Source organism: Aythya ferina (assembly GCF_964211825.1).
Source record: "Aythya ferina genome assembly, chromosome: 21".
Taxonomy (NCBI): domain Eukaryota; kingdom Metazoa; phylum Chordata; class Aves; order Anseriformes; family Anatidae; genus Aythya; species Aythya ferina.
The window spans coordinates 2,549,305-2,575,677 of NC_140319.1; the positions used below are offsets into that span (position 1 = coordinate 2,549,305).

The window sequence follows — 26,373 nt, forward strand, 5'->3', positions numbered from 1 at the left end:
ATCCCCATTTCTGCACCCCTCGTGCCCCCACGATGCTCCCCTGGAAAGCCCACGGGGGTCACAAGGGAGAAGTCGGCGTGGCAGGGAAATCACACACCAGAAATCCACCTCACAGGTGCTCACCAGGCTGTATTCACACCCCCTTTTTTCTTCCACAAACGGCACTGTGTGCTGTGGTACAGGTCCCACAGGACTCCCAAAGCCCCTGAGTGCTTCACGGGCCCTGCAGCAGTCCCAGGGGACACCCTGGGATCCTCTCGCACAGGTTCTTCCAACTACCTGCCCTCCTGGTGCTGCACCCAAACCCGAGTCCTACACGTGATGGTGCATCCCTGCCGTTCTCCTCTGTGAGCTAAAGGCCTGTGGGGTGGCACTCCTACGTGCCACCCATCACCTCTGAGGGTTCTGCTGGGCATTCCTTGGTCTTCAGCTTCGCTGGCACCAATGGTTGGGGGCTGGGCTGAAAAATAGAGGTTCGTTGCACCACTGCTTCTCCTGTGAGAGCCCACAAGAAGCTCAGCCCATCTCCATAGAACCAGGGACTGGTTGGGGTTGGAAGGGGCCTTAAAGGTCATCCAGTTCCAAGCCCCCTGCCATGGGCAGGATGCCACCCGCCAGATCAGGTTGCCCAGGGCCTCATCCAGCCTGGCCTTGAACACCTGCAGGGATGGGGCATCCACAACTTCGCACCGTACCTTCCCTCCTCGTCCTCTGGAAGAATGGGCACAGCCAGGAGGCACCTTCTCCTTTCTTTTCTCCTTGTCCTCTTCAAGGCTCTGGATAAAACCATCAATCACTTTACTTCTCCTTGCACGAGCTGCCTGGGCTGCCTTCACACCAGCTGAGCAGTCAGACCCTGCCACAGGCTCACCTACACCACCCGTGCGGACTCCCTGTGCGCAGAGGCTCGCCTCACCTGGCCCCTCTTACCTTGCGCTGCCTCACCACTCGATTCAGCCTCTTCTCCTGCCCCAGCTGGACCTGGGTCCTCTCCAGAGCCTCTCTTAGCAGAGCTTTCTCTTCTGCTTCCCTGTAGACTTCATCTTCCAGTTTCAACACCTCTTCCTGGCACATTTGCAAGGACTCCTGGTTCAGCCTGAACGAAACACCCGTGTGGGCCTTTCCCCCTGAGCCGAGCTGTGACCATGAGAGCAGAGCAAGCTCTCAAGCAGATCATGCTCATATCCCTCCCAGGAGCCCCATGATACAGATGTGTGTCCATGGGCAGCGTGTCCAGCGCTGTGCTGACTCCAGCACATGTTCTAACGAGCATCTTCCCTCCTCCCTTTCTTTACACTGTGCCATCGCCCTCTCCTCCTGCCTGTGCTGGGCCTGGGATGCAGCCTCCCTTCGAAGCTTTCCCCCCTCACACCCCATAGCAGACCCCTTGTCACACACACACTGCCCCAGCCACCAGCCCTTCCGTGTCATTTTAGAGCCTGTCGCCACGTACTCAGAGAGCAGAGCCCAGTCCTTTGGTGTTTTGAGCTGTCTGGATGTTTTCTGTTACCACAAGGTCCACATTTCATTTAGGGGTGTTTCCCAGTGTTTCATCTATCAACACATCTTCACCATCTCCCTTTCCAATTCAGAGAGGTGTAACAGGGCCCTTCATATTCATGGTGAGTAGGAGAAAGCCCCCCCAGGAAAGCCTGATCACCACCTAACGCCACAAGAACACGGACAGCAGCACTGCCTGGCTCCTTGTTGATGTAGCTCCATGCAGAGCCATCTAGGACAAAAATGCCTTTCTGCTTCTTGCCCCACACCTGCCAGCCTGTCCCAGAAGTTTCCATGCCTGCACTGGCCCTGGAAACGCAGTCCCTACAGCACAACAGATACCACCACAATCTGGCCATCCTACAGAGAGATGTCCCTCGTAGTTCTCTGTTTCAAAAAACAGGAGGCCAATAACCACAGGAGCCTCCCCAGGCAGGCCCCAAAGCATGAGAGTTCACTGACTGCAAGGTTTCACCCTGCTCCTTTCCCCACCACCACATCGTGCGACAGCCCTGTCCCCTCGCTGTACCTGAGCTCCTCGATTTGGGCCTCATAATCTTTGAGCAATTCCTCTTTCTTTTCCAGGCGACTCTTGAGCTTGCTGATTTTCTCGAACAGCAGCTCGAAGTCCTTCCGTCTCTGTTGCCCTACTTTTTCCCTCTCTTCCTGAGGAAGATGCTGCACAGACTGCATTCCTGCCAGCTCCTCCATATTCATCAGCCTTCCCAGAGCACAAATTAAGTCCAGGTACTGCGAGAAGAATAGGAAATGCATTAATTACTGTTCCTGCCAAGTCTTACTTCCAGTACGATCACACCACTCGGCCATCTGCTTCCATTCTGCTTTCGTGTTTCAAGAGATTCACACATCTCATGTAAAGTGCTGCGAGTGCTCCCCTTTGTTTCACCACTACGTGTACTTTCCCCACGCGAGCTCTTCCAAGAGCTCTCAGAATCGCCCAGCTGGGCCCCCATTCATCCCCGTAGGCAGAGAACCGGCAGCAGCGCCGCACCTGGAGCAGCACAACCAGACCCCAGAGCAGCCACTTGCACACCCAGCGTTGGTTTCCCAAACACAGACTCCCCAGTCCCAGCTCTTCCTCTGCACGAGGCATGCTATTTCTCCTCCTTGGCAATATCTGGCACGTTTCAGAGTAAGGAGGCCCTCTCACACAGCTCCATCCCTTCGCTAGTGATGTCTGTCTCCTGTGCCAGCAGTGTCTATCGCTCCTCAGCTTCTCTCTCATCATTCCCCAGCTGTGTTAGGTTGACCAAGACAGATTCCCTCGTGTACACAACCCATCCTCTACGCCTAACCCTGCTTTCCCTGCGAACACCCCCAGAGCCTGTAGGTGGGAAGAGCAGAAGAACTTGAGAGGCCAGATACGTCGATACGTCCAGGCAGGTGCTTGCCTCTCGCTGGTTCCTGCCACACAACCTTCACCTGTGCGCAGTGCCTGGCACTCTGCAGCACCCAGACACCCTCCCCTTCTTTCTGGAAAGTGATCTATGAGTGCTCAGCACAGTTTTACCACATCTCCTGGTGACGTACCATCCTCTCCCCGAGGTCTAATGCTTCCAGCACCTCCAAGCTTGCTGTCTCGTGGGCGGTCACGTGCGAGCACCCGTCAGGAAATTGGCCCAGACACTGCACAGACAAGGACAGACCGACAGAGCTCACCCACCTCCTCATTCGATGGCTCACAGCCTCAACTTTCCCTTCTGCTCCATGGGAAAACCGTGCTCGCAGCACTGCAGGGCAACACCTTCACTGAGGTCAGTCCGTGACCCCACTGAGCAGCTCCGAGCCGATGATGCTGGGCACAGCGCCGCTCCTTACACGAACTACAATCCCCCCTGCACGTGCTGCCTGTTATATCCTGACAGACTTCGTGCCTCCCACCTGGCTTTTTTTTTTCCCCCTTCCCTCTTTTATCCAAAGGCCTCAATTTGCCCATTCCATAAATACCTTTCCCAGCAAGCCACGGGTTCCTTCTTACCTTGCTGCACTTCGTTTTTGTTCCCGACAGTGATGCCGCCTCCTTCTCGAGGCCTGCTGTTTGGGCTCTCTTCTCTGTCAAGTCTGTCTGCTGGACTATGAGTGACTGGGCAGCCTTGCTCATGACAGCTAGAGGAAACCAAACACCCACAGAGTCGTTACTCTCTCACTTAGGACACTTTGTGGCTTCAGAGAACAGCAACAGCTCAGGCTTGCCAGACTTTCCCTTGCAGGGAACGCACAGCGCCTGCAGAACAGGCTACGGACCACAGCATGCTACAGCCCTTCCTGCAGGCATCGCTCTCGTGGCTTTTGGGATTTGGTTTCTCTCCACGAGTAGCAGTGCTACGTATTTTGGAAGTGGAATTTCAGAGGCTGCACCACAAACTGCTACTCCACAGCTCTCACTGCAGAGGTGGTGTTGCTTTCCAGTACTGCTCCAGGCACAGGGATACCCAGGACAGAGAGAGCCTGGTGAAGGACAAGTTTTACCAAGCTGTTTTCTCTCTTGACAGGAGGAGAGCTGCACCCTAGTGCAGGAGCAAATGCCTGCTGAGCTGGGCATCCACTCCATGCCCCACTCCACAGCATCGTGGCTACGGCTTCAAACCCTTTGCCAGCTGCCTCTCTGCTGGCTCCGCACCTCCTCAGATGTCTCACATGTGCCAGTTGCCACCCAGCTGCTCTCATTTTGTCCCCTGCACCTAGCAATGCCAGCTGGATGTGCAGATGCCCTTTCCATGCCTAGTAAAAGCACATCGTGCCGCACTTACTCGAGGACTGCATCTTCTCCAGCAGCTTGATCCTTTCCCGGAGCTCCACCAAGCCTTCTTTTTGGCGCTGGATTGTTTCCTCGTGCCTGAGGCCTCTGCATTTCGCACCCAGCTCAGCCAGGTCCAAAGCTGGCTCCTGAAATTCAAAGCACATCTGGTTCTCACCCAGACTGAACCTCACTGAACCCTGCCTACCCAGTGGGTGCTTGGCAGCAGCCAAAACAACCTTTCTGAATGACGCTGGACACTTGGGACACACCGGGAGCAATGCTCTTGTCGCAGAAAGCAGGGGACTTGCCTCGACTTGCAGCACAGCCTCCCTGGGGATTTGAAGCACCAGGTACCAGCTTCATGCCCTGCTGCACCAGTCACAGCCCGCTGGAGGACGTAAGCCCTGACAACACTCCAGGGAGCTGGGAGAGGCACGGTGCTTGGCTCTGAGGCCACACGGGGATTTTGTTCGACTATTTCCTGCTAAAGCAGTGCATTTGCTATTTTGGATTCACTTGCTGGCCTGCATTTCTACACGATCCTCGTGCATTAATCTCTTTTATAACAGCTCCGTGCTCACACACGCATGGTGCCCTCCCAGCCCCATCGAGCACAACGCCCGACGACAAGGAGCAGCCTCAGACACAGAACGGGGTGAGCGTGCTACCAAAACCTGCACACTGCTTGTGAGAGCTGCCAACTGCCTGGAGAAGCACCGCACTCCCCGTCAGCGGCTGTGCTGCACCCACAGAGCTCTGTGCTTCCCAGCTGCCTTCCTGCAGGAGAGGACGGCGACACCTCCTGCTCCTCAGCCAGCCGTGAGTCACCACATCACCAACAGCGAGCCAGCCCCTCGAGCTGGCACGGCGTCTGCCACTGTTGCGGTACAGGCTGTACCATTTCTACAGTCCCTCCATCTGCTCCTGGAACCACCTTTGATTTATTCAGATCTCTAAAAGTAGGGAATTCAGACGGTGAGTCAGCACAGAAGTAGGACCGTTCCTCCTTCTCCTGCACAACAAAACACCCTCCGCTCACAGACCTGCTCCCATGTGGCTGACACAGCTGGCATTCACGGTCAAGCAAGGTTGTGGAAGGTTGGGAAGAGTTACAGCTCTCTTACTGAGCTGTTACCCACTCTAATTGGCAATTTGAGCAGCCATTAGCACACACAACACTTCACATTTCCAAAGTGCTGTACAAACATCAGCTAATTAGCAGGCAGAAATGCCAGCGCAGGAGCACGGAGGGCACTGCTGCCCTGCTCTCGAGCAGGCAAGCCAGCACCAGCTGCCCTTGCTAAGGAAAGGACGTCCAGTGAAAGGACGTCCAGCTGTCCTGTGTGGCTCCCTTTTTGCTCCCAACTCACCTAGTGAGGCACGAGGCTTTGCCAACCCTCACCATGACTACACGAAACGCTTTGTATGGAGAACCCTTGGAAACCTGATAGATAATCTCAGCAAATCCTCCCACAAGTGGGACTGAGATCCTGACCTTCACAGTTTGTTGGCAGCTGCACGCCAAGGCAGCAGCAGAAATGGGAGCAGATCACCCAAGCAACCTATTTTCAGCAAGAAAACCAAGAAAAGAGGAATGACACAAACTGCACGTTGTCCCCATTCTCCCTCCACTTTCTGGATTTTGGCATGGGTTTAGCACTTCTCCTTTGTCCTCAGCCTCAAGGACAAAATCTTGAAACCCTCAAGGATGTGTCTGGACCATCCTGTGCTCTCTTGGAGCTTGGTGAGCACTGCTTCCTTCATTTCTGAGCTGTTTGTTCTGCTTCTTCTGCAGTTTCTGGTGGTCTCCCTGCAGCCTTACCGTCTCAGAGGCTACCTCCACCATGGCAGGTGTCACCCGTGCCTGCGGAAGAGTCTCCGGCTCTTGTGCCTTCTCTCGGGATGCAGCCTGCAGCGCTTTGCAGTCTTCTTGGGCTTGCCTGTGCCAAGAGACAAAAGCGTTGCTGTACAACTGTGACGGATGGGGGTCAACCCAACAGCTTGCACGGAGCAACAACCTGGACAACGTCCACAGTGTGGGTGGGAGCACATTACCGAGCCGTGATTCGGTTACAAGTCCATAGGCAGGAGCTCCTCACAGCCCCTGTTTCAGAACAGGCGACATTTCCATAGAAAACACGTGCCTCTGTTCGAGTCTTCTGCATTCAACCATACCTTTTGCCCCAGGGGAGATACCTACCTGCAGTCACCTGCTGGGAATCTACAGGTCAACTTTTGCAAGCCAGCAGCTCCCAGCAGCTCGTACCTTAACTCTGCAGCTGCTGCTTTCAGCTCTTGATCCTTCTGAGCCACGAGCTTGGACATCTCTGACAACTTCTCCCTCAGTGTGTTCAAGTCCCGCTCCTGGCTCTTCACCTGGACCAGGCTCCACTCCAGTTCTGCCTTCTGCTTCTCACTGAGCTCCCCTAAGCATGGCAAAGTTTCGTGGGTTTCGGGCTATCAGCAGTTCTTAGTGACACGACACCCACATGCATGATTTTGACAAAGAACGTCTCTGTTTTGGGCAACCGATCTCCAGCGGGGCATCTGAACACCGTCACTGCTCTCACTGAGGTTCATCCTAGCAGAGGACTTTGGGGAATTTATCTTGCCAAAGGGAACAGACAGCCTGCTTTGCCCAGGGCTGAGCAACAGCACCGCTTTAGGAAAGTGATACCTATTTCCCCACTACCTGTGTGTGCCCTTCTACTAGCACCCGGTCTTGGTACAGCTCTGGAGGGACAGGGAAGCGCATCTGCCCGCCAGAAGCCACGTGCTCCATTTCACTAACCTCTCATGTCTGACATCCTGGCTTGGGTTTCCGAGAGCTCCTTCGTTAACCTGGCAATAGCAGCCTCTTTGGCCAGGAGCACGCTCTGCGCAGCAGCCAGCTCTTCCCTGAAATTCACAAGAAAGAGGCGTGCAACACTCACAGCTCCTTGGGCAGATTTGCCAGAGCCTGCACATGCATTCTCTAACTGCATCTTATTACTAAGATGTACTCTTTTTTTCAAACCACAGCTCAGCTGCCTTCATTCCAGCCTGTGCTGCTAGGCTTTGCCTGCTCTCCCTTCCTTACCCCGAGCCCTCAGAACAGCACAGCCGATAACCCGCACGCTGCCCCTCCCTGCAGACCGCCTGACTCACGGCACCACACCAAATAAACTGGAGGCACTGGTGCACTGGTCTTCCCCTGCCTGCTGCTGCTGCTGCCAGCAGCCTCAGCCCCCACCCAGGGAGCTCCGTGGGCAGCCCGTGGGCAGGCAGCAATCGCTGTCACGTTGGCATCGCCGTGATGGTGCCCGATCCTTTCTTGGGATCTCTGTGCCAGTCTCCCCCCCTCACACAGCAAAGGGGGATGTTTTTCTTCACAGATGTCTTTCTAGACACGCTAAGAGATTTTTGAAACTACGTACACCTCAGGCTGTCTCAGCATAATGGAAGGACTCTTTCCACTATCAGAGACAGTGAAGACCTCGTGACAGGCTGCTGCAGGCCCCCTTGCCTTCCTTAAGCTCTCCTGGTGATAACTCCTGCTCTCTAAGCCCCTCTGCACCAGACCACCATCAGCAAGTCCTTGGCATCAGCTTACAGAACACAACGGTGAGACTCCTCGGCGCAAGAGGCCTCCTGTGATGCTCCCGATGTCACCCTGCAGGCATCACCCTCAAGTCCTGCAGGAGACAACAACAACAGAGCATCACTCGTTGGTAATGCCCACGCTGGGGGGCTGCTCCCTCACAGCACGCTGTCAGTGAACGCCCCCACAGCAGCTGGGCTGAGCCTTGCTGCGGGGGTCTTTGTCTGCATGTGGTGGCTGCTTAGATCCAGGAACGGCCAGGCAGGACACTGCTGTGAGAACACATCGTGGCTTGCAACCACATCGCCTTACGAGGGCAATGCTCCATAGATCCTCTCCCTCACAACAGCTTCAAAGACTGGAACCAGTCTTCCTTAGAAAGCAACGTGTCTTTGGGCCCTGACCTAGTGGTGTTTAGACAGCCCCTCAAGTCCTTTCTGGCTTGCGTGCAGCCAGAAGCACTCCAGCCTTGTCACTTTGGAGGGCAAAGAGCCCTTCTCAAGTGGGAACACCTTATCTGTGCCTGTGGGGCACTACCAATAGGCATCAAAAGACTCCAAAAAATATCTGGCAACTCACGGTGAAAGGGATCCTTCAAGGCATCACAGCAGGGCTCTTCCTACACTAAGACAAACCTCAAAGCAACACCCCCCCTTGCAATGCTTTTCATGGCACCACTACTCCGTCTCTATTTACTTTCACATTTTCTGAGGGTGTCCCTAGTACACACGCAGCCCATGCAAGCCTTAGCTACCTTCTATTTTTTCCAGGAGCGTGGTATTTTCCTTCTCAAGCGTCTTCTGCTGCTGCTCAGCCTCCAGCAGGCTGTCTTCTAAAGCAACAATTGTCCGAGCATGTTGCTTAATTTGCTCTTTATATCCTGCTATTTCTTCCTGGACTTTCTGCTTCAGTACCTCGCTCTCCTCCTGAACGATCTTGAGCTGCTCATCTTGCCTGAGCACCTGCTGCTTTAACATCATCTAGGAAAGAAGACACGGGGCTTTGCTTGCATGTTTCGTACGTTATTCTTCAGGAACATGATGAGCATCATCTCTCCTGGCTCCCAGTCAGGAAGACAGGGGGAAGGAACACAGTCTTCAGTGCCCTGCTCTCGCCTCCTTCCCTCTATAACACCACAAGCTGCACTAGCATTTACACCACGCAGCCTGCTTGGCTTTGCCCGCAGAGAGACAAGGACGGGGAGATCTACACAGCATGGTTCGTCTGGGCTCTGTGCTACCAGCTTTGTGCTCTTCAGGCTCCCACTGCTGCAGCTCTCTGCCCCCACCAGGCTGGTGGCTGTGCCCTGGGTGCCCCCTCGGGATCGCCCTCTATTTCAGGACCTAGCAGGGTTTCCACAGGCATGGGAAGCACAAAGTCTGAGGATTACGTTAAGAGTGTGCTCGTACATCCAGCCAGGGCTTTACATTGTGAGGTGCTGGTGTACGACTTAGGCCAAGAGTTGCTCCTGCTGAGTGCTAACGTTAGAGGGAAGCCAGCTCCTCCATTTTCTAGAGGTCTGTAGGGCATGGAGGCTGCAGGGTCTGTAGGGTATGGAGGCCCCACTAGCCAGGAGGGAACAGAGAAACTTCATGCAACAAAACCACATCTATGTCACATCCTCTGCGTGCAGAGGGGTTACCAGAGCTACCTCTCGTGCCGTGGTTTCCTCCAGGTTGCGCAGAGCTTCCCTCAGCTTGAGATCTGTAACCTCCTGCTCTTTGGACTTCATCTCCATTACCTGCAGGAGGAAAAGCCCAGTGCTTGAGAAGAGGCCCCACTTGCAAGGACCCACCTTTCTCTCTGGAAATATGCACCCACATGTGTTTGTGGGGGGAAAAAAAAAGTCTGACAACAGACCCTGACCACACAGGACATGACACCACAGAGTGCTCTCAGCTTTAACAGTGCCATCTGTAATTGCTTCTGCTTTACATCCTGCAGTGGGTTTATGTGGCAAGGTTTGGGTAGCAGGGAGCCACAGGGGTGGCTTCTGTGAGAAGAATCCAGAAGCTGCCCCATGTTAGGTAAGGGCCCTGCTGCTGACCAGAGCCGAGCCAATAAGGGATGTTGTTTGCACTTCTGTGAGAGCACATCTAAAAAAGGGGAAAAAAATGCAGTGAGGGCCATGGTGGAGCATGTAATTACCTTAATTTACCCTTGAGCCCTTTGCATCGTATTTTCTCCCCCTTTCCCTTTGAGGAGGGGGAGTGAGAGAGTGGCTGAGGTGGAGCTCAGCTGCCCACCTGAATAAAACCACCACACATCCCCTTGCACGTCACAGACCTCAGTCATACTCCTCAGGCGGCTCTCCAAGTCCCGGACCATCTTCTTTTCTTCACCCATGTATTTCTCACACTTGTCCTTCTCCTTCGCAGCGGTGCTCTTCATAATCTGAGAATTAACAGCCAACAATATTGACACAGATAAAACTGGACTGTAAGGCAAGCTAACTTGACTCAGATGAGGAAAGCAACCAACAGGGTCACTGCCCTGGAACAGGGCATGTTATGGGAAAAAAGCTTGGCTGGACTTCAAGTGACTTAAAGGAGGAGTCTCACCAGCCATGAAGCTGCCCTACGTGCTCCAAAGGCTTGCACAGAAGCCTGCTTGTGCTTTGCATCAGTTTACTGCTAAAAAAAGATGTCTTCCTGTGCTTCTGTGTCTGGATGATGCTCCTTGCTCACAGCTTTCTCACAGGGATTTATAAGTAGCAATGAACTCTGCCACTGCTCAGATGCTTTTCAGTAATATGGTGTAATGTCATTCAGGGGGTTTAATTCACCCGTGTCAGCACAAGAGATATCTGAGATGCATCCTTGTCCTCAGACATTTTGGATTTGGGGGCTTCCTCTCACTAGGCAACACCATTATGGAGACCTAGATTTCCTGCTTAACAGACTTATGTCTGAAAAACCACCCCGTCGCCATACCTCTTTTTTCTCCTCCTCCTTTTCCAGTATGATTTGATTGATTTTTATCTGTAGGTCTTGCTCGTATTTCACTTGCTGCTCTTTCAGGCGCTCCTGCAGCAGAGCATCCTGTGACTCCCGGATTTCCTCTAATTGGGCCTATGGGGAAATGGCAGATACCACGGCACTGAAAGGAGTGCGTGAGCAGCAGAGCAAAAAAAAAAGCCACCATATTTACTGGTGCAAAGATCCTGACTCACCTGGGTTTATGGACATAGATAGAGTTTTACCTGTAACATTTTATTCCTTTGCGTGGTTTCCTGATTATTTTCCAACAACCTCCTGAGACAGGCTGTCAATCCTGCAAAAGCACACAGAGTATTACTGCAAGGGCTTCTCAGACAGCCCATTTCTAGCACCTGAGGAGTCCTCAAAGGCCTGAGGACACTACCCGTCTTCTTTCGAGCACTATTTCAGCACAGCTGACCTTCAGCCCTAGCCCTCACCCTCCTCACCAGATACCTCCATTCCTCCATACACAGCAGGGAGAAGAAAAAGTACAATGGGAAGTCCATGGGAAGACCAAGCGCTAGTCAGGATTACCCAGAAAACAGCCCCTGTGGGTTTTCCTCTCTGTGCCAGGCAGTGGAGAGCTATCAGCTCTCAGGAAATTAAAGGCAACAATTCTGTCCTGCACCCAGAGACTCTCCCTCAACCCCTGTTCTGGGGTTCAGCCTTAGACACTCCTTGGAAAGGATGCCAGGGGCCAGCTGAGGGCCCCCGCAGCACCTGCTAGGAGCACGGCACCTTCCCACTGCTGGGCCACCAGGCTTCGCATTCAGCCTCGGCACTGACTGAATCGCTGCCACCACCCAGATGTCTCAGGAACGGAGGCTGACTTGGCGCAAACCCCAGATTCCTGTTCTCACCAGGAGACTACATTTCCCTTGTTGAGCACTGTCACCCAGTTCTCTGCATCACCCCTTCTTCTCTAAGCACGACGCTTCTCCAGGAGCCGAGGCAGGCTGACCTCTTGCAGCACGCAGCCTCGTGAGGTTCCTGGTGCTATGATCGCTATCTGCTAACCACAGCAGCCTTACAGCTCCTCTGCACTGGCCACAGCACTTCTGTGCCTTCCACCCCTGTGGGCTGCCAGCGTGAGCCATGCTCCTCGCCCACCTGGCTGCCGGGGCAGTGACTCATCCCCGCTCACACTGCATCGCACCGGCAGCGCATCACGGGATGCTCTGACACAGACCCACGCCGTAGCAGCCTGCTTCAGTTTCCACGCACCCTTCACGTTAACTCCCTTCCAGCAAATTCGACACAGCAACTGCTCTGCTGCTCCCCAGCAGAGGTAAGACAAAAATTCCTTACCTTGAGGCAAGCTCGGGTCTGAGCCTGCAATGCTCAGCGCTGCTACAGCTGCTGCTAAGAATCATTATCAATGTCCCACCAGGGGAAACAACCAAACCACCATCACTGAATAACCACAACGTCTACAGACAAAGTCCATCATCTGCAGACTATACAGCCTGCAGACAAACACCCACGTGTCCTGTTTTCCTGCTAGGAAAGCCTAGAGAGACTTAAGACACCCACCACCGTGGGACAGGCACCTTTGTCAGAGGTGGGCAGGTCCAACCCTGCGCTTTCCAGCAGCTGCTCCGCTCCCTCCAGCCACGACAGGGCCACGCGAGCGATTTCCACCACAGCTGCCTGCACGTCCGACACCAAGGGGTCCACAAGCACGGCCTCGAACTTGCACAGCTCCCTCCTCAAGCTGTCGCTGCAGAACGAGGTCCCCAGGAAAGCCTAAAAGCAATAAGACCAACGAGCACATCAGCCTCCGTAACGCACGGTCTCCTGTGACTGCACAAGTAACACAAGATATCTGTGAAAGCCCGGAAATTTCTTTATTCACCAAGCACCTCCATGGGTTGATATCTTTGGGTAGGAAAGGTCCAGGGGAGGAGGCTGGTGTGAAGGGTTCTGTTCCTTTCAAACCAACGTTTTTCAGGGTGAAGCTGAGGGCACTATGCTTGCCAGCACAGCTGGACACGCGTTATCTTTTCTCTGACCTGTCCTCAAGGCCAATAAAATGCTTCGTGCCGCGTTTTTCCCAGCTGAAACTTTGTGAACAGTATTTAGATGACTGACCTGGAGCTCACGCACTGATTCCTTGAACACCTCGACATTTTCAGACACCTCCATTTCCTTCGAGAGCCTGGCACTTATTTCCTCCTGGAGACGCTTCTCTCTTTCCTGACTTTGTTGGTTCTCCTCACAGATCTGCCTGACCTTCTCAAGTACCTGCCAGAAGTACGGGAAGGGAGAGGAGAAGAAAGCTCCATGCCAAAACCCTTTTTCAGCTGAGGGAAAATCCCCTGGGGACAGAGATTTTGGGCAGCGATTGAAACCTGCTGGAATTCACTAGCCACATCAGACTCCTGGGTTTTTCCCTAATGAAGCCCAATGACTCCACCCAAGCTTTAGGGGAGCCCCAAACAAAGTGGGGCCCCACTTCCTTCACATTACAGTGCAACGACACCTCCATGGGGTAGCTGCACCATCATTCGTGATGTGGAAAAGCTGGATAATAACAGCCCTACTGCACACAGCGCAGGTGCTGGGGCTGTTCTGCAGCAGCCTCGAGCCCAGACAGGCTGTGGAGGCGATGAGCATCACTGTGTGAACACATCTGCACTCACCTGCTGGATGCTGAGGGCCTTCCCTGCCTCTCCTGCTGCTTGTGGGAGGCAGACTTGCACCACTTGCGTTTTGAAAGATGCCAGCTACAGCAGAGATCAAGACAGGAAAACCACAGTCACTGAGAATCGACAAAAACCCCACTTTGTTGCTCTGCAAAACCCTACAACAATCAATGAAGAGAGCATCCCTGTGCATTTCTTGCATTGCTTCCTTACCATGGCCTGATACTATCGTGGCTGGCAGAATCCGAGGAGAGGAGAGAAGGAGAAATGCTTTTACTTTGGGAACTCTCTGCCACCTCAGGCACCAAGGCCCTGTGTGTGCTCTCGCACCCCTCTCTGGGCATCCCTAGCTCACACACCACGCTCTGCCCTAATAATTCACCACACTGCCTCCTTCCTTCTTTTAACCCAATGGCTGACCCCCTGCTGGCAGCAAGGTGCTGCACTTAATCCAGTTAATTACAGTTCCTGTGAGGTGCAAGGTGTAATCCCTACCGTGGCTCTTGGGGGAGCCTTTCATGTTGGCCTGGCTGCATGACTGCCTCCCACTGCCTCCCAAAGGCTGCAGAAAGAAGACTTCCCCAGAGGGACCTCTCACTTTGCCATTTTCAGATTTTGAGCTCACAGAGCCCATATTTAGTTCCTGTAACAGAAACGTCCACAGAAAGCCCTGGCTACGTCCTCCTGTGAAACAGCCCAGGCTGGGGGCAGCTGCGGATGCCACCCACGGCATCTTCTCAGAACAGGACGTGCAACGTTTCCTCTGAGGCTAGGTCTTTACCACACCATTTCCTAGCTGGCACGGGTTCCTCCTGGGGCTTGGACAAAGGCTGAGTGTGTGTGGGCTGGGGGAGTTCCTGCTCCATACTGCTAGGTCTCCATCTGGCCTTAAAAGACTGAGGTTGCCATCAGCTCCGCGACAAGCACAAATTGGGGGGTTAATTTCCAGACATTTAATCTCGCAGCTTTCAGAAAAGAGGCCTTTTCTGCCTCTCGCTGAGTTTTCTAGCAAAATCATGCTAGCAAAAACCATGTGTTGCAGTTTATTGCGGGACACAACCTTCTCATGCACAGCACAGCTGTGTCACGGCCATCTAGCCCAGCTGTCAGACACGTGTCAACACAAAGAAGGCAGAATTTCCTCCTGTCCTCCTGTTAGGCTCTGAATCTTCTGCGATGACGAAACAAATCCTTCCGATAAGCCTCTCATGCTGAGCAAGCCAAAGAGATAAGACCCGTGCCAGACTTTGGTGCTCAGTTTTCCTTCCCAGAACTCACGTTCTGCCTTTCACCAGTACAACGTCCTTCCCCATGAGAGAAACAGTCCTTTTGTTGCCTCTAGCCCGCATAGTAAGAAACTCCCACTCCTCCTCCTACCTGCACTTTGGCACGATCCACGTCAGATTTCAGCAGGCGCTCCCTGCGCCCCATCTCCTGTAACTGCAGAGATTTCCTTTCACAGGCATTTTTCAGCTCCTCTTCAGCCTGAAACAACAAAAGCCTTTGATTATCAAAGTGCTACCAGAAAGCGATGCCACAGGCATTTCTACCTCCACCATCCACATCAGACACACCTCTACCTCAGCTCTGAGGTACCAAGATAGACATTTTTATCCTTTTGCAGGCGGTGGGATTGCAGTTTTACCCACAGTGCTGCTTTTTGGCTTGGCTTTGGTCCCTGGGACATCATCCACCCTAGACTTCCTAACGTGCCACTCAGGTCTCCTGTTTCGGTTCCTGTTTTGCTGCCATAGGCACGCTGTGGGCCCTGGGGAATTGATATTGCAGGACTGGGTACACAAATTACTTCCTATACAGCGGAGCATTTCCTATTGCAAAGCTTCCACTGCCAGTGAGCAGGCGACCTGTCTTTTCATCCTGGCTGACAAGTGGGAAGCTGCACGTTTCACTTCCCAAACTATGTAAGTCCACTCTCCTTTCCAGAGGAGAGAGCTGCTAACTTTAGGCATGAAGGTTTACCTTTGCTTTCTCAGACAGCTTGCTTTGGATGGTTTCCTGCTCAATGCGATACTTCTGGAGTTCTCCCTGCAAGCCCTTCAGGTCACACTCCAGCTCCCCAATGCGCTGCAAGAGTCCCAGGAAAGGAAGCGTTCACTGTTGTTTTTCTTAGAGAATTTCAACAACAAGCAAGATATTCTCCCTACCTATCCCGTTTCATTTATCCCAGTCTTTTCTTCCAGCTTCTCTTTACAGCTGATACTTTGACTTGATCTCTTATTCCTGACAGTGCTCTCCTGAACTGAGATTAATTATTTTTTTTTTTTTTTTGAACTTCAGTTCAGTTTTTCCAGGAGTTTACATTTCTCCACTTGGTTATGCACATTACATCCCTTCCTTTACAGGAGCCGGATTCAAAATGCTCCTCTTACAAGGCCCAGTAATATTCTCTGGATGGCACATTTTTGCAATCGTTGCTCTCTGGTGTGCTACATCACCCCGAATGAGTGGAAACTCACTTTTTGGTATGGAGTCACGTCCCTCTCTCCGAGTTCACGCTTCATTTCCTCTTTAAGTCTAGAGCACTAGAACGAACAGCAACCGATGGAAAAAGTTATCAGGCTGGCCAGATACTGTCATTTCTGATAGAAATGTCAATGTACCCTTCAGTACTACAGCTCAGTGCTCAGATGCCTAATGGGTGGCAGAGTGTCCACGACAGGGCAATCGAGGCATTGAGAGCATGACAGTACCAGCACCAGGACAGGCCCATATCTAAATCATAGCCTGGCTGAGAGAAGAGAAATTGTGTGCAGCAAATACCCTACAGAGAAAAATTCATTGGGCCTTAGCAAAAGTGTAACAGCAACAGCAGAAAGGACAAATGGAACCAAAAGCTCTTTCCAAGACATCCATGGTAACTCAAGCCATGACATGAACAGATATTTCCAAGCTAACACACTACAGGGTGCTTTTCAGCTCCATTTTTGAGTGTCTGGGTTTCAGAGCATGGCCCTATTCCAAACACAGCTCCTCCCTCACCCCAGGTCATTCCTACATCCCTGCAGCAGTGGAGGCTGCAGAGGGATGTGCTCTCTGCCCTCTACAGGCATGAAGCGTGCCACTGGCCACCAAGCAGCATTCCTGGGACACCTGCTCTCCCCCTCAGCCCCTAACTGCTGCTCACACCTATCCCATTTCCATGGGTTACACAGAGCTGACCCACAGCAGAGCGGGGAGCATCCTGCTTCTGCCATCCAGAAAGCAGCTCCACTGGGAGCAGGGACCCCTTCCTACACCCCAGGGGCCCTTTTAGTTTCAGCTATTCCTCAGAAATCGATGAGAGTCACTACAATCTCCTGGAACACTGCCTCGTCAGCCAGCCACAATGCTGCACCCGCTCCACACTTATTATGCAGATTATGCAGCTTTGCCACTTGAGCAGGGAGCTGCACATACACAGACAAACAACCTGCTATACAGGCAGTTTTCTTTATGGGGAAAAAAACAGGCTTGGTTGCAGGGTGCATCCTTAAGACCGGGTTTCCATGGCTTTCTCAGCAGGATCTTGGCACGAGTGCCTTGAGCACACAAACAGCCACAGTGTTCCCAGAAATTCAGGTCACCAAGTACCTGCACATAGAACAAGGAGGGGGATTCATCTGGTGAACCTGACACCTCACGCAGGCATTTCACAGCGTACACAGCCACTGCTCTGTCGCTGTTACATCTCAGAGACACAGCTCTGGCTTCCTGTGACTATTTACATGCAGTCAGGACCCAGCAGTTACATCTGTCTGTTACACAGCTGCTAAAATAGCTGCTCCAGTCCTTACCAGAGAGAAGCAAGACCCTTTGGATCTTATTGTTCCATGCTAGCCCGTGTATGAGACCGTCACTTACAGAGCACGTCACTGGGGTGCTAACCTTGGCAGACACAACGGCCAGCTGGTTGTCCTTTTCTCTGTTTGCCTTCTTTATATTCTCCATGTCCTGCTTGAGTTGCTGAATTTTCTGCTCCTTCACAGCAATCTCCCTTTGCAGGCTGGTCACTAGACCTGTGGAAAACAATTTGGGCAAGAGGAAACCAAAGCATTTCCCTGCAGAAGCCCTCTGGGCACCAAGTGGCAAGTCTCCATCTGACAACTGTCTGACTTGGAGAGTGGCTCCAGCTCTTGGCAAGCCGTGCTGGACATTATTCCACGACAACATCGTTAACAAGTCCCCACGGGCCCTGCAGCATATGCTCCCAGGAGGACGAGCAGCTTTCTTACAGATCTGTTTCCCTTACATTTCTACGTCGGGGCCAAAGCTCTGAGCTCTTCTCCCTGCCAAGCGTTGTTACGAGCAGATTACCTCGGACCACAGAAATGAGACAGAACAATTTCACTAATCTCAGCGCACAGCCAATGGCTGTTTGGGGAAAAACAGCAACTATTTTATGTTCACATCACATTCCTCGGGAATGATAAGTGCTGAGATAAAGGCAAGTGGAACAGGCTTGTGGTTAGAGGCAGCCTTTGCAGCCACATGGTAATTCAGAGCCTGACAGTGAGCGTGCAAAGAGCGTGCACAAGCTTCTGCAGTCCAACCAGCAGCACCCAGCCCGAGCAGCTCGGGGCTTTGCCCTGCAGTCAGCACTTCATGCTGTGCTTTCTTTTTTAACAGTTCTGTCCCATCACTCTCTGCCTTCTGTCTTTGCTCCCCCCTTCACTCCTGTGGGGCTCCTTATGCCAGCAACTACCTGCAAATCCCACAGAGCTTCAAGAAACAGAACACAAAGTGGGACAATCCCAGCCACTACAAAGTAGTTGCTGCCAGACAATCCTGCAAATGTGTGGTCACTTTGCAAAGCCAGCCCTCAGCTGTTTCGTGCCCCTACGAGGAGCTCCCATGAAATATCAAGGCAAACATACCTGCGGTCAAAGCATGATCCCTCTTTAGCTTCTCACTTTCTTTTCTCAGGCTTCCAATTTCCAGGTCTCTTTCATAAAGAGAATGGCTAAAAATTTCACTTGAATCCTTCTGCAAGTCACTGATCTAAAATAGAGAAAAAAAAAATCATATGATCCTCTCCAGGTAACTTTGTGGCTCCAATATGCTTTTGTTTTAAATGCAAACTCAGCTCCTCTAAAGCTTCACAGAGACTGCCCTGGTTTCTGACTGCCATTAACTTTTCATGAACCCTCAAAGACAGTCACGGTTTGGTCAGGTTACTCATTACTATCCTGGGCTAATTCTTTGGAGTAACTGCTTTGGACAGGATCTGCCTATCAACATTTTGGTTGTTCACACCAAAAGCCTGATATCAAAGGCACAAAGAGACAATGTTTGATGCTGGCTGCAATCCCGAGAACATACAGCTTGGGCTGGTGGATAGTGCTACTGCAGAAACAGGCAGAAATATCCCCAGATTTATAGCCTTCACTCTGCATATATACTTACTGCTCGCAAATGCAGATTCATAGGTGCTAGCAGTCACACTCACATTTCTGCCACAAGCACAGTATTGGGAGCAGGGAATAATCTGCACTGTCTACTCCTGCATGTCAGCACCCCACAGGCAAAGAGCAGAAAGTAGGAATTGACTTCTCACCTATAATATAATAACATATCCCTGGACAGGACACCTATATGGCCATGCCCTTCTGCCTGGCCACCTGTTTTCATCTGGATGCCAAAGGGCTTCTCTACCCTTTGGACTATAATGCCCCCTGCACATGCAAATGCTGGCTCTGTTCCTGGGGGAAGAGAGGCATGGGGGAGAAAAGGGGTCAGGCAGCCTGGCCTGCAGTGACTGCACATGGCTTTTCTCCGCCAGAAGTAGTTCAGGCTTATATTCCTCTTCCCACCATGGCATCACAGGTCCTGCCACATAAATGGGAAATTTGATTCCCAGCTTCATTACGGGACAATTACAGAACAAGCAATCATGTGGGCAAAACACGGCAACCGATTATAACCATCTCTCTGGTTCCCCTTCATTCCACACATGCTACCTCCTCCTCTCCCTCCGAACGAGGTGCTCAGTTCAAGACCCATATGCATCAGAACACTATTTTCAACTGAGTGTGCCTGCTTAGGCACTGCGTACCTGTTCCTTTAAGGTTTTAATCTCTTCTGTTTTGGCTCTGATTTCTCTGTCAAACGTTAGAAGCTTTTGGGTCAGCTCCACATCGCTTCTAGCAGCAGCCTGGGCCATGGTCTTGGCCATCTCTGCAATTTTGTCCTGAAGACTCCTTATCACTGTATCTTTCTGCTTTGATTCTGCTTCAAAACCAGAGAGACGACTGATTTCCTTTTCCAGTCTCAGCAGCTTTTCATCCTGCGGGCAGGTTCCATGTGTCGTCTGTCACTCTGCAGTTACAGACACCAGGCTGCCTGCTTCTATAGGGTAACCACTCAATTTCCATAAAGCACACAGTTTTGGATGAGGCTAGCCTTCTCTCATTAACAGCACACTGCAGTCACCCTGCGACACCCATGCTTTTCAGACACAGCTGATGCCTTCTCCCTCCTCACCCCGAATTCCCAGAGAGCCCAGATCCTCCTCATACCCAGTGCTTCCCAGTTCCCTGCATGTTGCTGGGACTCTTGGTCACACACACACACACATTTTGCACACTTTGTCATCTACCAGCCCATACAATCGCTCTCACCACACTTTTCCCTAGGGCAGGACCATGAGTTGCATCCCTCACCCTTTCTGCAGCATCACCTTTTCCTGCAGGAGGCAGTCCACACTATGAATCCTCAGGAAAGGGGCTCCTACCCCACTGCTTGGATCACTGCCTGAGATTGTGGTCCAGGCTGAAAGATAGAAAAGAATATAGTAGCTGTATAAGAAATATATATATAAAATATCAGAAATATAAGAAAATAGTGCTGTATGAGGGGGCAGGACTAGCACTTTGTGAGGTTCTCTCTCTCACTTGTCCAACGCCTATTTGCGGGCAGTGGCTACTTTACAGTCTGAAGCTTGGCTCACACTCACAACGATAGCCACCTGTTTGGCACTACAAAGATCCCCACCAGTGCAAACAGTCTACACAAGAGAGAGGAATAATGTAAAGCCTCCAAGGCACACAGACACAGAACTGAAGGCTCCTCTGAGTTTTTAACCCTGTCTAGCCCCAAAGAAAGAAGGTCAATTTTCATTGCTCACAGCAGAGGAATAGTTAAAAGTTCACTAGGATTAACACACACAGATCCCTTTGGCTCTATTTCAAAAATCAAACAAAGCTGTGCTACCTTGGAGCACGAGCTTCACTCCTGTCACCTTCACTGGGACTTGTGTGTATGGCTTTATGCTGTGCAGCTGTGACTGCACAGTAATGTCCTTTGCTCTGGGGCACTAGGTATAATCTGGCAGTTTACTGGTGACTTTCTATTCCCTCTGACTGTTAAAAACACAAAATGAAGCACAAACACTACCGATATATGGCCTCATTTTTGAGTACTCCTGTGTGGAGCCAGGAGTTGGACTTGATGATCCCTGTGGGTCCCTTCCAACTCAGGACATTCCATGAAACCACAGAAATCATGAGATCAGGTATCCTGATACAACAAACTACCTTCGTGGCAATAATCTTTTCCCACAGTTGTGCTGTTCAATCAGTTCGTACCCACAAACCCTTGCCTTTGCTCCGCTGCTACAGCATACTTCACTTTTAAGAAACATATCAGATACAGATCTACTTTTACGTTCCTTTGCTCAAGGCAGCCAGGAACCGCACATCAAAGGAACCAACCCACCACTACAAACAGACTGGAATAGGTGCATGAGTCATCGATGAAGATAAAGTCTGTAATCGCCTTCGGGATCACACACGAGGAACAAGGAAGAGGAAACGCCACCGAAGTTACCGAGGCAATGGCTTTCCCCGCAGGTTGTCATGGCACATTTCCTAACTGACCCAAATACCACCGATCGCACACGGACCCCGATTAGTTTTGCATGACAAGGACTCACAACCAACTGCCTGTGACACTCGTCATTTATCGGCGTGAATCAAAAACGTCTCTGCTCGGATCAGCTCTGCTGAGTGCTGAGTTGATCTGAGAGGACATAAGGCCACAAACTGCTGGGAAAGCATGGGTGGAAGTGGCCTTCCCGCTTGGCACCAGCAATTCCTTTGCTGTCATACTAAGACTAACTCCTGCAGCCATCAGCAAGTACCTGGCCTCTCTGTGGGGGGCCGACTGAAAGCATCAGGAGTGCTGGAGGCAGTTGCACTCCTGGTCCAGGCGCTCAGGGGTCGCTTCTGGAGCGGCGGATGGGGCATGGGGCTGGTTGCAGCAGGAGCCCAGCTGCTCCAAGTGCTGGGGCGATGCTGGGACTGCAGCAGTGGGAGATGGGCAGGAGACACGGCAGGGCAGTGCTGGGGATCTGCAGGCACCTGGAGCTGCCCAGCCCATGCTATGCGACGTTTCACTGGCGGATAGGATGTCTGTGGTGGAAAAAGACTGTGTTATTAGCATGATAACACAGAGCATAAGAGCATAAGAAGGCTTTCCAGCCCCTGATGTGTGTGCAAAGAGGTAACAAAAAACACGGGTACAGGCCTGAGTGGAAGCATACTTCCAGTCCTTTCCCATTCCCATGGTCATTTGATCAGATCCATATCCTAAAGCCTAAACGCTTACCTGCAATATGCACATTTTGGGGCTTTGATGTTATTGGAGCTCTTCACTCCCTCTCTAGACCAGCCTACCCTCATTCTGTGTGTCATCTGCAAAATTTGGATGCGCTTGTTCTCAGTTTTTCCTGGAACACGCACAAGCACTTCTACGCTGTCATTTCTCTCTTTTGATATCCTGAAACAAAGCCTCTCATTGCACACCTGCCTTGCAATCACATTTCCCCAGCCTTACACTGTGCATGTCCGACATGTAATTAGGACTCTATATGCTATTATCCCTGTAAGTATCACTTTCAGCTACCATGAAGATGAGCCAACGTTAAGGTCCTGCATGCTGGCTGAGAAGCAACCCTCAATTTCAAGTTATGCCAGCCCATAAATAAATATCTGGAAATGTGGGCTCAGCCCTGGCACTGTTTGGAGCTTGCTGATTTTCCAGACAAGGGAGAAAGCAGCAGTAAGGCACTAGCTGCAGCTGACCTGCTGCTGCTTAAAGCACAGCCACCCTTCATTTCTAAAGCTGACAAGAAAAGGCAGAGATTGCCAGTCTGCTTTACATGCTGTTACACTTCCAGAGCTTTGGATTTATTTTTCATAATGGAGAACTTAGCTCTCTTAGCCGGGTGCTGCTCTTCTTTAAAACATGTTCATCTTTAATACCACTGAAAATGAGAGAGAGAGAGAGGCCTCCTTATATTAAACATTGTAAACACTTCACACAGCGAAATATAGAAGTGATTTACTCTCTGCAGTCAGCAGTGTCAGGCTTCAAAGCTAGTATATCAAAGACGGATCATAAAGCCCAGAGCAATAAAGAGGCACCGACAGTGCTTTTTCTGTGCCACTGTGCATAACTGCATTTTTGTGTGCAGGCTACACACATACTTTAGGAAATTAAAATGCTTGGTGCTTCAGCAAGCTTCACTTGCCCAAAATTTGCATGCCAGCTGCACGGCTTCATCCTGCAGCACTGCACTTTTTCCTCTTGGCCTAAGATTTCTGGCCTCATTAGGATTCACAAGGTCATCTCACTACACCAGCAACCTTGCTGAAACATAAATAAAGCAGTACCTGGGTGAACAAATGGCTTGCATTACATTTGAATCATACATAGGCTGGGCTACAAGGCAGGCTCGGCAGCACCCACTACCTGGCACGCCACACACACAATTTTCCAGCACTCTTGCTCAGTCTCTATTGTCTAGGATTCTTCAAATGACACAACAATACAAATCATACAGATCTTATCGATCCTGTGTACTCTAATAACCCAGAAGCTTAACAACCTCCGCTAACATTCTGCCTTGGTACATTTCCTGGGGAATCACCACGTTGGATCACATTCCTTCCATGTTTACCATTGCTTGGGATTTCTATCATGCCCACAAGACAGGCTGTGATGCTCTGGCCTTGCTGTGCAGAACAGCACAGAGTCTGCAGCTGTGTACAGCCTTGCCAAGCAAAGCACCAGCAATGCCTTCATTTTTTCATTTGCTCTCAGTTGGATCTTTAACACTAGTTCATTACTAAGTAGTCTCTGAAGAAAGATTAAACAGAAACACTGGTAAAGGTCATTTTCAAATGCTTTCACAGCTTCCCAAGACCTACCTCTGTTATGTTGGCCTTGCTGTTAGGAAACCTGCTCCATGCTTTCTTCACCCTGCTGAGGTGCCTGAGTTTCTTCAGCAGAGGGAGCTCGAGCTTTTAATTTCTCCCTCACGCTTCCTGATGATTTAAGAAACGAACCTGCACCAGAGAGCATGCCCTGATTCCTCTGAAGCACTGCTCTCCTCCACATCACATCCAACTGGTCTCTTGGTGGGTATTTTTCCCCCCCTTCATTCTATGTCCGGCTATGAGAGGCTAAAATAAGGTGGCTGCCTGACAGCTGCGTGCCCATTTAACAGCCTTGGTAGCCAGCATTTGCTTTACCTGCGGGACTTCATCGACCACTAGCTCAAAGGATGCTCCCTGTGCCCCGAAGTGCAGGATGTCGCCTGGGCTCACTCGCACAGCCGCGTTTTGCACCTGGCAGCCGTTCACAAAGGTGCCTTGGGGAGAATTGAGGTCCTGCAGGACAAAGCCATTCTCCCAGCCATCGAAATTGAGGGCCGCGTGATGATCCTCTACCCCTGCAGACTGACAAAACAGATCAGCAAGCAAGAGACAAAACCCTCAGAAAGCAACCAGAGCTGTGTTACTGCTGCCAATTTGTCCAGCCCTCCTCTCCTTGCTGTACTTCTCCATGTGAATATGCTGTTAGCCACTACTCTTGGCATTTAGGCTTGCCGTGCACCACCCCACCTGCATCCAAAGCATGCAAATAGGCTGTTAGACTCTATGCTTTGCATTTTCAAATTGCAGTCCATAACCCTACCTGCACCCTCACTAATGACAGAGCTGTCTGCCAGCACAACCAGACTCCTCTCCCTCTAATTCCCAACCAATAACTTCCCCACCCACTGTCCACCCAGGACTCCCGCAGCTTTCCCATACCTTCAGCACGATGTCTGACCCTTCGTGTCTCCCGATCGTGGTTGTTTGTGGCTTCAGCTGAAAACACCCGTCTGAGCTCCTTAGGAAGGCTCTCATAGTATTACCTTTTCACCTCGAAGGTCAGAACATAATATGCATTACTCATTTAGTAATCCCCCTGCAATGCATGTAGCTGAGCCAGGAACTTCTCCACCACCTTATATGCCGCTGGTTCCTGAAATAAAGCAGTAAAGTTATTTACAGAGGCAAGGGACCTGAGTCTGCACACCATCCCTTTGCTCCTCCCTGTACCCTGCAGTAGCCAGGGAAACCCCTGTGAAACTAAAGCCGGCTGACACCCTACTGCTTTCCTTTTTGTTTGTTTTGTTTTTTGCTTTTTGTTTTCTTTTTTTTTTTTTTTCCTCCCCTTTTCCAAGCAACTGGCCCGGCAGCACAACACAGCTCTGTGTCGGTGCAGACTGCAGCTCTAGTTTCTCACAGGACATTTGTTCTGCATGTATGAAAACACTCAGTTTGTCATGCAGCCTACCTGTTCAAGCCTGCCAGAGAACATTTTTTGCTTTTTTAACTTATTCTTTATTTGGAAGCATGTATTATATTGCCCGCCACCTGTGACTCACCAAGGCCCTTGGGCTGCCCTGTGATGGCGAGGGTTATTCCGCTGTGGAGAGGGGATTAATTAAATTGAGATCTAAGCCCAGGTTGCTGTGACGAGGGCTGCACCCTGCCACCTCACGCGTCCCCAAGGCGCCATTTCGCAGTGCCTCCCCATCCCTGCCGCCGTCGCCGTGGCAACCAGGCCGCCATGATGGCCGCCACCCCGAGCTGAGGGCAAGAGCCAGGCCTGCTCCTGCCTCCCGCTCTACATCCTCCTGCCCACACAAATTGTTCACACACCCTTCACGTTTCAATACAGGGACACAAATACATCACAATATGTGAGACTTAGACCTTAAAAAGGGTGAAAAGATCTCCCCCAGCACCCAATATGCTGGCAGGTGTCAGCAGCCCTGGGAAGGCTGAGAGAGGCCATGGAGACGACCACGAACCTCCCCGGGGACGTGTACCACACCCACACCAAACCTAACAAGATTAGTGAGAATTGCACTCCATGCTCAGATATTGCAACACTGGGCTGCTGAGTCCCAAACAACTCAGCTCAGAAGCATGCTTGCAAAAACACAGCACTTCCCTCCCCCCCCAAAAAAAATAATTACCCAATCTGCAAAAACACTGCATGCAAAGTTTTTCCTGTCTTTCTAAAACTTCTTCAATGCTTGGCACAAACCAAATTTCCACCCCACACAATGGGGCTGATCCTGGATGGCAGCCAGGCTGCTGACCCGGGACATGATCAGCGGCACCACGGCCATTTGTCACCCTTTGCTCACCAGGAAGCACGAATGCATGGTTTGCTGCCAATGCCTCCTTACCTTTCCTTTCTTGCAAGAGTTTTGCACTGGAAAATAACAGCAGAGGTTTTGCAGCCCAAATCCAGCATTTCAGTGATGCTTTTTAAAAATAACTTGAGGCTTCCTCCGTGACACAAATACCAGGTCTGTATATCCCAGGAGTTGCCCCTGAACATGACTGACCATCCAGAGATGCAAAGATACACATGCAAATTTAGACACTGTGTAGGGAAACACATTCTGATTTCTCAAATACAAGCACGTTTATTACCTGAGCTAAATAGCATGAGATCTGGGCTAGGTGCATGTAGGATGTCGGTGAAGACAGCTGCCATCTCTCCCCTTCTTCATACTCACCTTCAGGAATAACTACTCTTACCACCTACGATATATATTGT

The 26,373-nt window shown here is 51.3% G+C and overlaps 1 protein-coding gene across 4 annotated transcripts; it reads right to left on the reverse strand.

Annotated features, from left to right (window-relative positions):
• Window positions 1-109: 109 nt before the first annotated feature.
• On the reverse strand, window positions 110-24,796 carry FHAD1 (forkhead associated phosphopeptide binding domain 1). Of its 4 annotated transcripts, XM_084495185.1 has the most exons (30): window positions 24,760-24,785; window positions 24,564-24,675; window positions 24,000-24,206; window positions 21,605-21,875; window positions 20,144-20,235; window positions 19,520-19,750; window positions 18,342-18,465; window positions 17,353-17,483; window positions 15,945-16,010; window positions 15,448-15,552; window positions 14,845-14,952; window positions 13,465-13,548; window positions 12,914-13,066; window positions 12,373-12,568; window positions 11,044-11,114; window positions 10,775-10,912; window positions 10,128-10,235; window positions 9,493-9,582; window positions 8,596-8,821; window positions 7,854-7,935; window positions 7,053-7,159; window positions 6,528-6,687; window positions 6,084-6,201; window positions 4,272-4,407; window positions 3,500-3,627; window positions 3,052-3,147; window positions 2,030-2,250; window positions 931-1,096; window positions 696-776; window positions 110-460 (listed from the first exon to the last, which is right to left on the reverse strand). In XM_084495185.1, exons 2-30 carry the CDS (start codon window positions 24,657-24,659, stop codon window positions 377-379), a joined length of 3,876 nt encoding a protein of 1,291 aa, XP_084351311.1. In that variant the 5' UTR covers window positions 24,660-24,675; window positions 24,760-24,785; the 3' UTR covers window positions 110-376. The 4 variants fall into 4 exon arrangements, with proteins under 4 accessions (XP_084351311.1, XP_084351312.1, XP_084351313.1 ...); XM_084495186.1 differs by lacking the exon at window positions 15,945-16,010 and having other exon boundaries at window positions 24,564-24,796; XM_084495187.1 differs by lacking the exon at window positions 13,465-13,548 and having other exon boundaries at window positions 24,564-24,796.
• Window positions 24,797-26,373: the final 1,577 nt, after the last annotated feature.